The sequence below is a fragment of the Apodemus sylvaticus genome, chromosome 8 (assembly GCF_947179515.1).
Source record: "Apodemus sylvaticus chromosome 8, mApoSyl1.1, whole genome shotgun sequence".
Taxonomy (NCBI): domain Eukaryota; kingdom Metazoa; phylum Chordata; class Mammalia; order Rodentia; family Muridae; genus Apodemus; species Apodemus sylvaticus.
In genome coordinates this window covers 97,829,197-97,845,938 of record NC_067479.1, presented here as the reverse complement: position 1 = coordinate 97,845,938, position 16,742 = coordinate 97,829,197, and the positions used below count along the sequence as shown (strand labels likewise).

Here is a 16,742-nt window from a genome sequence, read left to right as displayed (position 1 = left end):
TCAATTCCTCCCCTCAGCCCAGGACAACCCCTTGCCCTGCCGAGCCTCTCCTATGCTCTGCAGCTCTGCTGAACTCCCTGCCAGAGTCACCCTCAGGAATTCTCTCTGCCACTCGAATCTAATCAAGTCTCTCCAAAACCAAGCCACGAGATTACACTAAGCCAGCCCTTACCTGGACTCTGGAGAGCCAGTCTCTTCCTGCCCTACCTCCCAGATGGACCTGGGGTGCTATTTATGTCCATAAATTTAGAGACTCTAGTCTCCTCTCTGAGGCTGACTGGTCTCCCTTAACTCTCTGCTCCTGCTTTTTCTCTAGGACAGAGGACAGAGGTTTTTCATATACTCAGACACCCCAATCCTAGATGTCCCACTCTTCTTTCCATTTCTCTAACTCTGGATGGAATCTCTGGAAGAGCACCCAAAGTTGACCTTCCCTCCCTCTCAGTCAAAATCCCCAGCTTCATACCTCTGGGATTCTTGGCATAGTAGTTCTGAGCTATCTCTTTATGGCTACCTGTTCCCATACCTTCCTGTATGGTGACTCAGTAAAGGTGACTCATGACCCGTGGTGAAGCTTCCTTACTTATGATCACAAGGCCCGATGTTCCCCGCCCCCATACTCTGCTACTTCCCTTGGGATTTCCCAGCCGTTTCCCTGCTCCACTTTTCCAAGCAGAGAACAACTTGTTCATAGAAGACTATGCACAGGCCATTATTCTAAAGGTACTAACATACATAGCTCACCTGTGTCCCATCTGTTATTCTAGACAGGACATAGGTAAGATTCAGGAGTGGAGAGCTTCTAGAAGCATCAGGTCCATTCTGCTTAAGTACAGGCTCAAGGCTGCTAGTAAACTAAGGCTGGGGATCAATTTGGGTACATGAGTTCCCTAGTAAGGGCAATGCTAAGAGATGCCAGAGGTCTCTACAAGTCCTCTGTTTCCTCAAGATCCCTGGACACTAGGCTATCTTCAGGATTCAGAGGAATACCTGCCTACCTGTCCGAGGTGAGTGGCAGGATAACCTCAGCCTCTGTCGAGTAGGTTATGATGGAGAGCCGCAGGTTAGGGCTGGAGACAAAGCAAAACCACTGAGAAGCCAACATACAAGATCAGCCTGCCAGGGAGCAGGCAAGCATCAAGTCCCTGCCCCCACCCCATCTCTGATGCATGGAGGACATTCAGAGGAAAGGACTTAAGGCCAATTTGGCAAAGGATTCTAAAGCCCATGGATAAACACATGGACCCACAGGTCCACAGAAGAGTGTCAGGATAACCCTGATTCATCCCATACTTCATCTCTCTTCTATTCCCCACCCTATGACCCTTTTCCTTTTTCATATATATATATATATATATATATATATATATATATATATATATATATATATATACACACACACATACACACACATACACACGCGCGCGCGCACACACACACACACACACACACGTGCTTACATCTGAATAGGCAAAGAGGCTCCCACACTCTCCAGTGGGGGCGTCCTCATCCCTGGACCCTGATATCAAATTCTTTGCATCTGTAGCTACTGTTGGGGTTTGACTGCTGTGAACAGACATCATGACCAAGGAAACTCTTATAAGGACAACATTTAACTGGGGCTGGCTTACAAGTTCAGAGTTTCAGTCCATTATCATCAAGGTGGGAGCATGGCAGCATCTAGGCAGGCATGATGCAGGAGGAGCTGAGAGTTCTACATCTTCATCTGAAGGCTGCTGGTGGAAGACTAACTTCCAGGCAGCTAGGGTGAGGGTCTCAAGCCTACACCCACAGTGACACACCTACTCCAACAAGGCCACATCTCCTAATAGTGCCACTCCCTGGGCCAAGCATATACAAACCATCACAGACACCTTTCTTCACATTCCAACTCAAGATTATTCTGTCTCTCTCTCTCTCTCTCTCTCTCTTTCTCCTCTCTCTCTCTCTGCCGAGGTGGCCCAATGATGTCTGTAAAAATGATATTTTACAGACAGAGGCGGAAAAGAAATGTCTCCTGGGAAGAACGGAACTCTCTGGAAGCTGTGGAAGCTGATAATCTCACCTGGCAATTTACTGTACTCTCTTACTTTCTGGCTATTTAAAATGAGCCCTTAGTTCCCAAGTAGCAGTCTGCCCTGACTTCCTCCTTTTCTCTTCTCACCAGGATTCCTAAGGCCTGGCTGATAATCCAGTCTTTGAAGTCGACTCACTGACCACCAAACCCCATTTTAGAATTTCAGTGCCTTGCCTCATAGTTGTTTACATAATTACTACCTTCCGACTACGCTCAGGTTTTTATGGCTGCGCATATGTATATGAGGATGGCTCCAGCACTCTGATACTGAAAGCATTGATTTACTCAGGAAGTTTTGTTTTACAAGGTAGAAGGCTAAATGTTAGATAAGGATGTCTCACAAGAACTTGTTAAGATCCAGGTGGTATAAAAACTTCAAACTCTTTGAAGGTTTACTGTAAACTATGAGTGACTTTGTATTCTAATCAGGAAGTTTGATGGCATCTGTAAATTGATCCTCTGTATCTATTTCTTGAGAAACTTTGTTCCTGATGTTGCATTTCCTTGTACCAAATGGCTTTGATAATTGTGCCTGCCCCACTGGCTACATCTTTTGAAATGGTAATACCAACTCTTCCTGTATAAAAATCCTTGCCTTATAGCTCCAAAATACATTCAGTTCAAACCACCTCTGTGTGTACTGGTTTGTTCTGTCTGTCATCTCAGCCGGACCTGTGCCTTCCTGGACCAGAGGACCCTGGATATCCCTAAGCAGACCCACAGTCTGTAACATCTCTCTCTCTCTCTCTCTCTCTCTCTCTCTCTCTCTCTCTCTCTCTCTCTGTCTGTCTCTGTTTCTCTCTGTCTCTCTGTCTCTGTCTCTGTCTCTCTCTGAGAAGCCCTTCACATACATACCTCCCCTTCCTGTCTCACTATGACTTAGAGTAGGAAATCAGATCCCCTTGGCTTAGCATGAGGTCTACTATGACTTTGTCCCCAACCCACCCATGGTCCTCCTCTTCTAGCCTTTCCTGCGTTATCTTGACTCCCCAGTCTAGGGGATCACTCATTTACAGAAGTTAACTGCTATAGTTTGAATTGGAAACATCCCTCACAATCTCATGTTGAACCTTTGTTCTCCATCTGGTGACACTCTTTTGCATAGCTGTTGAATATTTAGATGGTGCTAGATGCTTGAAGAAGATCAAGGGCAGACCATTAATAGTTGTAGCCCGGCCCCTGTCCCTACTGTTTACTTTCTTCTTGGTGTATCATGGTGTGAATAGCCTTGGCTACATGCCTCTCTTGCCATGCCTGTGAAGGATGGACTGAAACCCTCTGAACCTGTGAGCCATGGATGCCTCTCTTAAGTTGTGTCTGATAAGAACTGTGGTTTTTAATTACACCTGACCCCATTCAGTTTCTCACCTTGAGGACTCAGGTCACATCATGGTTTCTCTAAGACCCTGAAACTTTTCTCTGAGAGGTTTTGCCTTTTTCTTTGTCTTTCCCCAGCAAGCTCCCCAATCCACTCCTCTGGCCTGAACATCCTGTACTAAGTGTCTATCACCACACTGTGCCCCCAACTGTTAGCACATCAGCCTGGGTCTATGCTTTCTCTCTCTCTGTCAGAGGGATACTCCCTTGAAGCCCAGAGGAGACTACAGTCAGAAGAAGCCATACTTTGTGAATTTCTTCACCAAACCCTCTACAAAGGAGTAAATGTGGATCCAGTTGTCTCCCACACTGCCAGATCTGAAGACAAAGGAGATATATGTTAAGGTGTGACACAGCTTTGTCAGGCAGGCAGGGAGGGTAGTGTTAGCCTCCCTAGTCTTCCAGTCTTTCATCAGTTTTTTTTTTAAGCAACCTGCTGCCTTGTTACTGCTGCAGACCATGGTAAAGCATGAGGAGAGGTGACTTTCATCAGGGCCAGTAGTGAACAGAAGGTAGCTAAACAGTTTCATCTACTGGGACTGTGAGGTCTCAAGGACTCACGGAGTCATTATGAAGCAAACAGACATAGATGTGGGAAGGGAGATTAACGGAGAAGGGAATTAATAGGGGGATAACTAGTAATGAAATGATAAAAATACATGTCATACATGCATGAAAATAAGAGAAAAATACAGACAAGCCAAATGGCTAAAGTCAGGAGATCAGGGCAAATGTGATTTCCAGTTTATAGAAATTTAGAGCACACTACAAATTTCTGTATGCCAAGAACTTTGGATACTTAGATGGGACAGTGACAGAAGCTCTGAGGCCCTCTGAGGTTCATGTCCCAGTTCCCATTCCCTCCCTTGACAGCTAAGAGGGGTCTAAAAGCCATTTCAGCTTGCCTACCACACTGGGGGGAAAACAGGATCTTCACAGGGTTCGAGTTGGGAGAAAGAAGCTTCACCCTTGTGGCCGTAAACAAAGGCTACTCTGGACAGCAAGGCTGGGAGAGTGCCCACAGGGTCAGGGGTGACCTCTGTAGAGTCCGTCTGTGGGTAGTTGGCAGGAGTTAAAAGGTACTTCCTAGCAGTCCATAGGCCTGAGGGTCATGATGACCAGATCAAAGTCTAGGTAATGAGGACAGAGCCATCCAGGAGGCCTGTTGGTCTCCCTGCATTCAATAAGTCCTTGAAGGCCGCCTACTTCCTGAGGTCTGATTACAATGACCTTGCCTGTCTGTAGGGAGCTGCTTGCCAGTTAACTGTCGTTAACTGTCATTAACTGTTAACAAGTCCTTATTTGGGTGGAGCCTGTTGAGTCTTGCTCCTTCCACGTGGATACAACCTATCAGCAATTCCCATGTGGCTAAGCCTGATTGCCTGGCTATTAGTATTTAAGGGCTGGGCTGATTCTCTCGGGGTCAGAAGAAGGAGAAGAAGGAGAAGAAGTACAAGGGTCCTGAGTAAACTGCTTGAAGAAGATCTTCCTGTGTTGAGTCATTCCTTGCCAGCGAGGGTGGACGTGACACCTGTCTGCAAAGTATGACCAACCACTGATGCCCAAGGAATATCTAGGGACAGCTCAGGAAGGTAACTTACTTGTCCAGGACGAAGTAGAGGTCGAAAACACCTTGGCAATCATCTCCCGGTTGAACCTGGGCTCTTTTCTGTGGGCATGGCTCAGCTTCCTAGGGATGCAGTGAACCATGGGTGGAGACAGACGGGAAAGAAGTATGTGGCTGGCGTGACAGTCACTCACGGGAGTGTTGGGTCCAGTTCCTCACCATGAAGAGTGCTTTGGGGACACCTGCTTAGTCTATGGCCTCAGAGCCAACCTCTCTTTCTCTGTGCATTCACCAGCTGAAAAGGGGGACACGCCCCTGTGGGGTGGGGATGCATTCTAGTGTGGCCTGGGAAGTATTAGCAAGCTTTCAGTGTTACCTAAGAGAGTCAAGAAAGAAATAGAGTTGTTCTTTGTTATCGGGATATTTTTCTTCTGGGGACCCTCCTCCTCGTTCACAGAGTTGTGAAAAAAAGTCTTCTGGCTAAGACGGCACCAGCCAGTCGACCGTCCCATGACTGCCGTCATGTCCTGGTCTAAGGGTGCTGGGATGGCCTCTTTCTGGAGCGAACCTTAGCTTACAGGCCAAGCGTCTCAGACCGAATTTCTGTGCCAGCTAGGCTGGAGGCTTCCTAGAGCACAGGCAGGCATAGAGTTTGGGTATTTAATACTAAGAGTTTGTGCCCCCCCTGGATGATGTGGGGGGCCTTGGATCAGATGGGAACTTGCCAGCAGGCTGGATTATAGTGCTGGCATAGGACTCTGTCCCTTGGAGTGAGGGTTTGCGTGTGGGTGCCAGGGCAAGAGGGTGGGGGGTGGGCTGCAGACGCTTACCTTTAGGCAAAACTTCCAAGTGCAGCACAGCAAGAGCAGAGTCCCCAGCACGATTGGCAGGAACATCAGCCAGGACCAGTTGAACACCGCGCTGCCTTGGGATCCCTGGTTGGGAGTAGTGCTGACTTTGTCTGGGTCTTTTTTCAGTGGCTGGCTGGTTGTGTCTCTGGTTGTACCTCCCTGTGGCTGATAGCATCAGTGGCTTCTTTCCCTGTGCCCACTCCTGGCTTTCTATTTGCACACACACTATCTTCACCCAGTTTGCCTTGACACACACAGGCTACAGTGGGGTTAGTGGCCCAGGCTGGTCCTCAGAGGGCAGCCGACCCTTCCTCTCTTCCAAGCTCAGAATCTAAGAGATCTGAACCCAAGATCTTCCATGGTCTGAGGATGGCGGTTCTCACCGTGGTCTTGGCCACAGGATACTACTAGTCCAGATCTCTTGGAAAGGGTCAGGTGACTGAGCTACTAAAGAGGTGGGGCCGGGAGTGTGGGTCGGCCTTCTAAGGCATTGAAATCTCTGTGTCTCCTAGCTCTGCACAAGAAGCTCACTTCTCCTCCCTCTGAAACTTGAGAAGAATTCAAGAATAGTCACAAGTGAACATAAAGCTCCTTCTCCTGTGCTTGGAAGACTGACTTGCAGCTGGAGAGGCAGTACATGAAGAACGACCCTTTTCTCCTCGGGGGCCCTGGCATGAGCTGGTATACATGACTGACAGCTTCGCCCTGCCACAATGGGAGAGGACGTCCTGCTCGAGCTAGTAAGCCCACAGAGGGGGCAGCCAAGGAGAGGGGACACAGCTGGAGGCTGGGGACACTGCAAATGACAGGTGTCATCAAGAAGGGTAGGTGGGGGTAGGCCTGAGTAAATTTGGGTCCATCTCAGCTTCTGGGGACCCCATTCACTGGCGCACATCTTTGGCTACTGATGTTGGAAACCCTGGATCCCTAGGCCTGGAACATGCAAGAGGAGATGCTCTATACCCTTCATGTCCTAGACCATCTCTGGCAGAGAGGCGCACACTTGTTCCAGGCGGCTCCTCTAGAAACTGCGGCAGACTACCTAACCAGTGTCTACTGCTACTTTTGGGTACCGCCCCGCCCATACCACCTTGTTTGGATTATCTTTTGATTTCTATGTGGACCTGCTTTATCTTTGGGAACTTACCCTAGTACTCATGCAGTTGGTACTGGTTATAATGACTTTGTTCCCAATGAAGGGAGATGCCATTGTTCAGACTGACTTTTAGAATAACATTCCTAAGGCACAGAAAAGAGATAGGATGATGGGAAGAGTCCTGTTCCCATTCAGTTTGCTCAAACTGTTTGCACACATCAATCACCAGTGTAATGATGCTGAAATCCTAGCACAGGGACTCCCCGAGAGTGGACAGGTAGGCAGAGAAACTACCCCCCCCCCAAAGCATAAAGCGTCAACCTCTGCAGTGATGGTGACAGTTGCGTACCAGGCTGCCATAAGAGGCCTGCATGTCATATGGTCCTAGTGGCCAGCAGCTAAAGAACCAGGAAGGTGCTCAAATGCAGGTTTGAACCCTCGAACCCATTGTCTTCTGCATCCTGTCCTCAGCAGAGCCTGGGCACTATGTATTCCTGAATACCACCAGGGTCACTACCAAGGGCATATAGAAAGGAAATGGAACCCACAGGTGGAAGACGGGTGCTCCATAGTAGAGGGGACACCCGAGATTTTCCACGAGCTGGCAGACAAACCATAAGCTCCCCATTAAGGCATCCAGGCAAAGGCACTTCCTCACTCTGATAAACACTGACCATTGGACTCTAAGGCCCCCAGCAAGGAGCACTTACTCTCCAGTATTTTTAATTTTTGGTCCAGGACAAGTTATACTGTGTTCATTCACACCACTGGGACTCTCATCTAAAAGAAAATGACACAAGATTATCAATATGGATGTCCTTTTTCCACTGTCAGCCCTGACTGAGAACTGACCCTGGTTGAGGACTGCCTTCTGCCCCCTGCCTCTTGTTTTTGTTAGAGGACACCTGCCCAGCACTGAACAGCTCTCAGCAGGCACATGTAGGGAGGGCTCTTGCATCCTAGGCTGCATTTGTTAGGGGTGAGAGCCAAACTAGAAACACAGGACATAAAAGTCAGAGTGCAGAGAGCTTTGAGCAGAGAGAGCAGTGGGCATGTTGCAGGAGAGACAGGTTCTCAGGTGACTCGCCCCTTCTTTTAGAAGGATGACGTCATATTTAAGGAAGCAGAAGTATTTACACATGAAATGATGCCTTGCCTGGAATTTAAAGGTGCTCAGTGATGATAGTGGTGGGGAACTGGACTCGGTGGGTCGAGACTTACTGAGAGTAGGCCGTGGGTGCTTCAGGACCAGGCACACTTCTGGGTACTTGTGTTTGGTGTGCCAAATCCACTGAAGTAGATTCTGGGTGGGTTGCTGCTATTTGGGCTAGGACTGGTCAGGGTGTGATCTGAGGGTTGGGGCTCTGTGGGAAGTGAAGGAGGCACCTGGCGAGGTGCCAAGCTTGCCAAGGGAGTGAGTGAGCGAGGAATTGTGGGTAGAAACTTGGGCTTCCCTGCCAGTGTTATAGATCTGTCAGGGGCTAGGAAAGCTCCAGGTCCAGCTTGGACGTGAAGGCATCACAACCTGCTGGTGGGCTGGGTACAGGGGCAGGATGAAAGTAATGGTATCCAAGGTTAGACCCAGGAAGTGGGTGGGCGGATGCTTGTTTACAGAACAGGAAAAGCCTCGAAAGGGAAGAGAGCTTTTCTTTCCCTGCATTGGTGGGAGCCTGAGAAGTATTTTGTGACTGTGACTGAAGACTACTCCCACTCTTTGACAGACAGTAACGTCCTGTCACTGAGCTGGGGCAAAAGCCAAGCGCCAAGCTGGATACCCACTGGCTTGGCTTCCAACTTCCCAATCCCTGGTCTCTCTGTGATGTAATTCTGGCCTTCCCAGAAAGGCTTTTCTAGGCATCTTCTAGACTTAGTCTGGGGATGCTGCTCTGTAGACTCTAGGTCCTGGTATTCAGCTCTCAAGAAGACAGGCTAAATGGATGCTGCAGGGGTCAGGCCAGCATCGTGCCAGCCTCTAGAAGCCCTTGGGAACTGAAGGGTTTATTCTTCCCCCATGCTTGTATAAAGGGAGAATGGCTAGGCCGGCTGCTTAGTCCTTTTCCTTGGCCTATGCTGCCTTTAGCTTCCCATACCTGTTGAACATGGTCAGCAAAGGCAGGAGGCTTGGCTGACTTAGGGAAATGGTCCCGTGTGGTAATAGTGCACCCCAGAGGTACCAAGGGGCTACTTACCAACGACTCTGGCGTCATTGAACGTGAATCTGCAAATAACTTGCTTTACGTCGTTTGTATTGTTAAACCCATGTCCGTTAACATTTACTTGGTAGGCGTCTGCAAGAACAACATAGACTCGTTGGGGCAAGGAAGAGCAGGGAGCAGGGTTCTCCCTAGTCTCACCTTTCACAGAAGGCTGCCCTGAAGATGGAATTCTCAGGTGCCTTTACGAAACAGCCCCAGTGTCTGAACCATCACCCATGGGACTTGTAGAGGAGGCAAATCCGCATCTGCTGTCACTGCACTTCTGTGCTAATGTAGCCGGAGGGGGCTTGCATAGCCTTACTGTGATCCCTGACCCAACAAGTCCAAAGTCCACAAGAGAGTCCCAGCCTGTTCCAAGCTAGACCAGCTCAGCTGAAACCTTCCTGCTCTGAGACCTCATGCACTCCTTAATCAACACGGGCACGGTAGCACAGCTAGGGCCTCCTTTGCACAAGGGAGGGGCTAGTTCCCTACCTGTGGTACTACTGAGAATGAAGAACATCATTTTCCCCCTGTGATCTATGGTGTGGAAATACAGACCGCAGGAGCTGGGACTGGGACAGAGAGAACAGGTCCAGTCCCTGGCACCTTAGAGAGTCCCTCCCAGGAGCTGGACGGTCTCAGACACAGGGCCAGAGGCCAGCACCTTCTTCTTCATTCTCATCTTCCCCATCACTCTGGGGATTAGCAAGGTCTTCTAACATCAGAGGAGCAGTTCCCTGACGCTGACACCAATATAGAAAGGACACAGAGAGGACAGCTGACAGGAGGTTCTGCAGGCAGGACTCTTCCACCCTGTCCTCATTTGCTTGCTCGGCTACCTAGGGGCCTGGGTCTCATTCATTCCTGTCCCCCATGCATTTCAGTGCCTTAGGGTAGTTGATTAAGGACTCTCTTTACAAGGTTCCTCCCCAGACTCCATAGCACACAGGTTGACTTTGGTGCCATTTCAAGCCAACAGCTAATTCTGCTTCATTTGGAGGTACAGGAAGCCTTAGGATTCCCCGGAAGTGACAGGTCTCCTCCTCCTCCTCCTCCTCCTCCTCCTCCTCTTCCTCCTCTTCTTTCTCCTCCTCCTTTACTTCTATGAAAAACTGCTTTAATGAAGTTGCCTCTGAGTCCACAGTAGATACAATTAAAATTTTTGATTTTGCAATTATTTTTAATTAATTCCCTTCCCAACTGCATTTTCCTATCCCTTCACTCCTCTAGCCCCCACCCATGCCCCATCTATTCCTTCTCCATTTCTCTTCAGAAAAGAGGAGGCCTCCCGTGAGTATCAACCAGCCCTGTCATATCAAGTTGCAGTAAGACCTGGCTCACCTTCTCCTGCTGTAGCTGGACAAGGCAGTCCAGTCAGGGGAAAGGGATCCAAAGGCAGGCAGCAGAGTCCCCGACAGTCTCTGCTCCTGCTTTAGGAGTCCCACATAAAGATCCAGCTGCCCAACTGTGACATATGTGTGGGATGCCTGGGTGTGTCCCACACATGCTCCCTGGTTGGCGGTTCCATCTCTGTGAGCCGCTATGGGCCCAGGTTAGTTGATTCTTTAGGGTTTTTTTTTTTTTTTTGTGTGTGGGTGATAGGCCTGGTTAGTACTTGGACAGTTGAAAGGTATTCCACAGTTTGACAGGTCAGTGGCTAAGCTAATGTCTGCAGGCGCTTGTCGCCTTGCTTCAGCCCCAGCGAGGGAAGAGTGACAGCTCGTGTTTTACCTGGGCTTTGTCTCAGTTGTCTAGACACGGAGGCCTGGGTGATTTTGCTTTTGTCTTTAACCCAGAAGCACGCCTCCCTTCACCCGTCAACACAGCAGGCTTCGGAGTCTTCCACAGGGGGACATGGGGAGGGGCAGGAGCAGCCTAGAGCCAATGACTAGGATACAAATATGTATCTGCCTGTAATGTCTACCAGCCTCTAGATGCTACACCCGCCAACCTAATGCCCCAACTTATTTCTGTCCACCGAAGAACACACTGCAGCTCCCACATACGTGGCGCCACTTTGCCTCACATAGATGCTGAGGGGAACACAGCTCAATGTGAGCAGGGCCCTGTCATCTCAAGCCCGGGGCCTTGGGCTCCCACTGAAAACTATGGAGGCCAGGACTTAGCTGCCTGAGCCGGCAGGCAGAGGAAGACCTAGCTGTTCCCAGTGGGAGACAGAGGCTCAGGGCTTCCTGTAGAGTGCAAAGTTCTAGCAACTCAGGACAAGTCTGTATGCAGATACTGGCAAAGCAAGACATCCTTCCCTCGGAACCAAACGTGCGTGTCTTTGGCACACTGATGCAGGGACCTTGTGATAGATGGAGGTTGTCCTCGTCAGTTCTGGTCCTGGAGGTCAGGTGTTGGCCATGACAATGCTGCGGTGAAGTAAGCAAGGCTATCTTTGTGGGTATCTTTTCCAGGCATAGGTGTTTCCTCTTGTTTCCAGGAGCAACATAGATGCCCACTGTGCTCAAGGGTTCATTTCCACCTGTGGACACGATCCCCCACTCTTCCTAGCCTTATAATGACACCTTTTGTTTTGAGAAAAATAGGTAGTAACTGCATGCACATCCCAATGTTATCACAGTGTGTGCCTTCCATGCGTACATGATACTATACCTAAAGCACAGCCACTCCATAAATGCTCATCCTCCCCCCCCAGCACCATCATAGATACACATACATCATATGCACATATTATATGTACTGTGTTCCACACACATACTAACTATAATACATATTATAAACTACATGTGCATGTATGCTGCCTAAGGCATATGTAACCATAAAATATAAACACCCAAACACCATGTTCCCTTTAGAAATATTACATATTTAATCATATATATCATGTATAACACAGACACACACACACACACACCAAGTTCTTTACTATCACATACGTACTAACAAATGGACATATTCTATGCCCTACACAAAGCAACACACATGATTTATTCCATACTCACAGTTGTAAAAATACCACAGATATCACATATACTACTCTGATATACCAGATAACATAAATGCATGTCACAAATCCCATAAATATATACTACACACCACATACTACATTAAGACTCATACATGGAGCACATGCCATATAAATACATCATGTGGTATATACACACTATCTACCCTCCACACCATAATACTCCACACCTCAGAACCCCACACCAACATACAAAGCACAATTACATATCAGACTTTCTCCTCCCATGCCTGCTTGAGCCACTCCCTCCGCAGCCCTCCCAGGGTCCTATCATGTCACATATACCACACATTTACACATGGTTCACATATATCCACCAAAGCTCACTTACCACGCACAAGACACCTCTACCAGGCAGCCCACAAACACCACCTATACTATAAATATTCACGTCCCTCATATTAAACCACACATGTACCTCCTTCCCATAATATTCTCCCAAGACACATTACATACATACGTATAAACCTTACCATAGAACTGTTGCATTTAGATTTTTCTACCTACTGTTAGGTCTCAAACCCAGGACAAAAAATGAGGTGCCTATTTAACATAGCCCCTTCCTCTAAACTTCTCCAGCCCAGGGGCTGGGCTGCCCTTCCCCCAGATGCCCTTCCCTATGTAATCCAACCATTTTGGTTACTCGGCCCTTTATCTGCCCTTTGCCTTCCTGGCTCTTGGTCTGACCCTCTCCTCTTCCCTCAGATGGCCCAGCTCAGCCTGGTCATGATCGCTCTGGACTCTCCCAGATGTCCCTGCCTCTGACTGTACTTTCTCCACCACCATATCTAGGAGCAGTCATCTCCTTTTTTTTAAATCCACTTACAAAACATATGCAGCACATAGAGGACATACACTTGATACAAACTACTCCAACTTAATTTTCCATACTTATACTATAAAAAATATTATGCGCACACATATATTCCTCATACACATGTGTACCATTTATGTCACCAACATACACATGCACACACAATCCAAATTTCCTACCCACACACATTTCTGCATAGAAATGCATGGGCACAGACCGCCCTCAAACAGTGTATAAATGTATTAATTACTTTCTCATTACTGTACCAAAGTGTCTCAAACAAGCAACTTAGGAAAGAAGGGGTTATTTTGATTCACAGTTCCAGGGTACTGACCATCATGGAAATCCAGCCTGTGTCAACTCTGACTGGAACCATTGGGTTCAAAGGGCTTACCCTTTCAGCAGGCAGCCTCTGATTCCTCCAGCACACATAGCTTCTCTTTGGGTACCTCCACCGTATTCCTGCAGCTTTCTTCAATGGATGTCCCATGGTTCTAACATCTCTAAGGTGCTGGGGTCTCCATTATGATATAAGCTTCAAACAAAGACCTATTAGGGTCTCTTCTCTCTGGTACTCTGATCCTGCTACAAATTGGGTGGCCTAAGGACCTCTCAGAAGTCCTTGTTACCTCAATCTTGCATCTTGCGTGTCCACAAAACCAGTGCCATGTGAATGACACTGTCAAGTTCTGCTGTCAGCTTGGGATGAAGTTGAGTTCCCTTTGGGACAAAGCTGTAGTGGCATCTATAGGTCTTGGTTGCTGAATCTGAGAAAACACTTCCCTAGAAAGTTCTTTTTGAATTGGTAATCTCTTCTGAGTTCAAGCTCTTTTTAAAAATTTGCATTTCAAAAGGTGAACCAGTTTATAGGTGGTGGTGGTGGTGCTGGTGCTGGTGCTGGTGCTGGTGGTATCTTGCTCTCAGGGTCCCTTTCCTTTTGTCCTTGTTCTGAGAGGATTTCTCTTTAAAGATGCTAAAGGATGCTAAGGACTTTAAACAATTCTCAATGGTGTTTTCTTTTTACTAGCTGTTTTACAACCTTAAAATCCTCCCCCATCTTGTCAAATACCACATTTTTTTCTTATTTTTTTTTGCTCCCGTGAATCTCTGTTGCAGACCTGGTTAATAGTTGAGACATTACCATGACACTCACTGGGTGCTATTTTATGTCTTGAGATTTCTGCTGTCAAATAGATTAGTCCTTGGAGTTTGAACACAGCTTCACTCAAGCTCTTGAGACACCAGCACAATAAGGCCAGAGTTCCTGTCAGAACACACCTTGAGTGGCCTCTACCCAGGTTCCCCATGGACTCCTAGGCCTCCACTGTAAACATTTCCCTTGACACACTGGTTTCCCAAACTTCCCCTAGAACAACTGTTGGGGTTTTGTCTAAGCTCCACCCCACACCTACCTTGCAATAGCCAGGTATGCCCCGCCCCAGAGATCTGGCCCACTATAAGAGGGGCTACTTGCTCCTCCTCTCCCTCTTTGCTCTCTGCTCTCCCACACTCTCTCACCTCTCTGCCCCTGGGGCTCTTCCCCCTCCATATGGTCATGGCTGGCCTCCACTCTCTCACTCTCTCTATTCTCTCTCTCTCTCTCTCTCTCTCTCTCTCTCTCTCTCTCTCTCTCTCTCTCTCTCTCTCTCTCCCCACTAACTCCCATCCCCTACTCTGAATAAACTCTATTCTATATCATGTCTGTGTGTGTGTGGTTCCTCAGGGGCAGAGGTGCCCAGGCAAGGGCCCGCCTGGACACCTTCCCCCACGCTGCCTAGCCACACTCATCTAACCCCCTATACTCTCCTTTTAAGCCCTTTCATCCTGGTGCTGAAAGTCCTTTCAACAACCCCTTAAGCTCTGCTCAGAGCATTTTCAGCTTTTCTGTCTCAAAGTTCCAAACCTTGGCTCATTTTCTTTCCTACCAACGATCTTCAAAGGCTCAAGAATGACACAATTCTATAACAGTCTTATTCCTGATACCAGTTTTCTGTATTACTTTTTCTTGATGCTGCCAGACAAAATAAACTCAAAGGAAGGGCTTATTTCAGTTGGCAGTTTTAAGAGTTCAGTCCGTCATGGACTGGGAGAAGTCATTTTGTCAGAAGCTTGAGGTTTTTGCTTATCTTATTCCATAGCCATGAGGAGAAAGAGAGATGGATGCTGGCAGACGGCTTTTCTTTTTGTCTACTCAGAGTGGGACCTCCAGTCATTGGCTTAGGCCACCTGTATTTAGAGTGGGTTTTCCCCCTTCAATGAAGCCAGTCTAGAAACTTGCTCACTTGCTCACGGTCACTCTAAGAGGTTTGCTTTCTAGGTAATTTTAGACTTTGTCAAGTGGATTATCAATATTAGTTGTCAAAAAACACAGGTCACATCTTCCACCCACACCATGGAGATACCACACACAGGCTGTGTGTTCAGTGCACGCCTCACACATGCACGCACCTGTGCACATTACAACACACACACACACACACACACACACACACACACACACACACACACGTGCTTGTATTTCTGAGCTCTGCCATCTGCCCAGGACCTATCTGTCTCTGTCCTTACCTTTAGCACACACGAAGGTAGGCTGCACGGACAGTATTTCAGTACAGGAATTTGACGTAAGCTGAGGGGGGGAGAGAGAGAGAGAGAGAGAGAGAGAGATGGACTGTATAGTAGGCCTCAGGGAATGCAGACGGTGTTTCCACAGTCTTCCATGCCCCACATACTCACTGGGTCAATAACTTTCTCCAGAGCAGCGAACACTTCATCGACCCCAAAACAGTGATTTGGGTCGCCTGCAATATTCACCAACTGTGATAGGAGAAAAATAATTGGCTCGAACCTCAGTGTGAGGAACTAGAATTGTGACATAACAGGTTCCCAGACTTGTGACAGGAACTGTTGCCCTGGAGCTGTGGTGATATTAGTGCACTCGCTGGCTTTCATTTAGAGCCCAGCCTTAATGAATGGGAAACTCTCTGGCCCATTCAGTGTAAGGGGTTTGCTTACTTAAATTTAACCTTTGGGTAGGTGAGCATCCTACCCTCTTGGTATTGTAAAGAGGGCTTTACCATCTAGGATACTCAGGGGCACTGCACTTGATCACTGGGTCTGAAGTACCTGTTGTTTGCTATGCATAAAAACACCCACGGTGTAAATGATTGCTCCCATTTTCCGGGCTTTTTTGGCCTGAAAAGAAAGAAAGGCACTGAAAATAAATCCCCAAACACCAGAGGCAAAGCGCTGATCCCTGTGGACTGGACTCACCTCTTCCATTGTGTCAACATATGGCTTCAGTAGTAATAACCCGTAGATCAGAGCAATAATCACACTGTTGACTTTGCGGCCTACAGAAGAAACAAGTGGGTGGGCTGGGAGGGAAAGACCCTAGGGCTTGCCTAGTGGTTGAGGCTGCAGATTCAGCATGGTCCTCTGTGGTAAGGCTGCTTGTTCCTTACCCTTGGTCTTAGAGTGAAAAGGCTTTCTTTACTAGCTAGTCTACAGATATTTGGAACCCTACCAGCAGACCTTGCCTCTCCTCTCCTCCCTGTGCTGTGAACCTCTGTCCTAAGGGCAGTCTAGTTATTGAGCCATAAGCCCAGTCTCTCCCTGGGCAGGTGAGGGGACAAGGAAGGCCTTCCTTACTGAGGATGCCCTAGTGAGACAGGTAGAGTCTGGGGCCAGCGTTTTATACATCCTTGGGAACAAGTTAGTAGGAACAGGAAGCCCAGAAAGTCAAGGCCTGTCATGAGCATAATAAAATTGCC

The 16,742-nt window shown here is 48.0% G+C and overlaps 2 protein-coding genes across 3 annotated transcripts in view; one reads left to right on the top strand and one right to left on the bottom strand.

Moving 5' to 3' along the window:
* LOC127690621 (protein polybromo-1-like) overlaps positions 1 to 16,742 on the top strand; it is a 131,136-nt gene that overhangs the window by 88,787 nt on the left and 25,607 nt on the right. The gene's annotated exons all lie outside the window — the stretch shown is intronic.
* LOC127691107 (anthrax toxin receptor-like) overlaps positions 1 to 16,742 on the bottom strand; it is a 51,116-nt gene that overhangs the window by 25,298 nt on the left and 9,076 nt on the right. Inside the window, exons 7-12 of the mRNA XM_052190695.1 lie at positions 16,243 to 16,322; positions 16,096 to 16,164; positions 15,706 to 15,786; positions 15,538 to 15,598; positions 9,158 to 9,256; positions 7,679 to 7,748 (exon numbers count right to left, since the gene is read on the bottom strand). Coding sequence (XP_052046655.1) covers positions 7,679 to 7,748; positions 9,158 to 9,256; positions 15,538 to 15,598; positions 15,706 to 15,786; positions 16,096 to 16,164; positions 16,243 to 16,322 — 460 coding nt within the window. The remainder of the gene's footprint in view (positions 1 to 7,678; positions 7,749 to 9,157; positions 9,257 to 15,537; positions 15,599 to 15,705; positions 15,787 to 16,095; positions 16,165 to 16,242; positions 16,323 to 16,742) is intronic.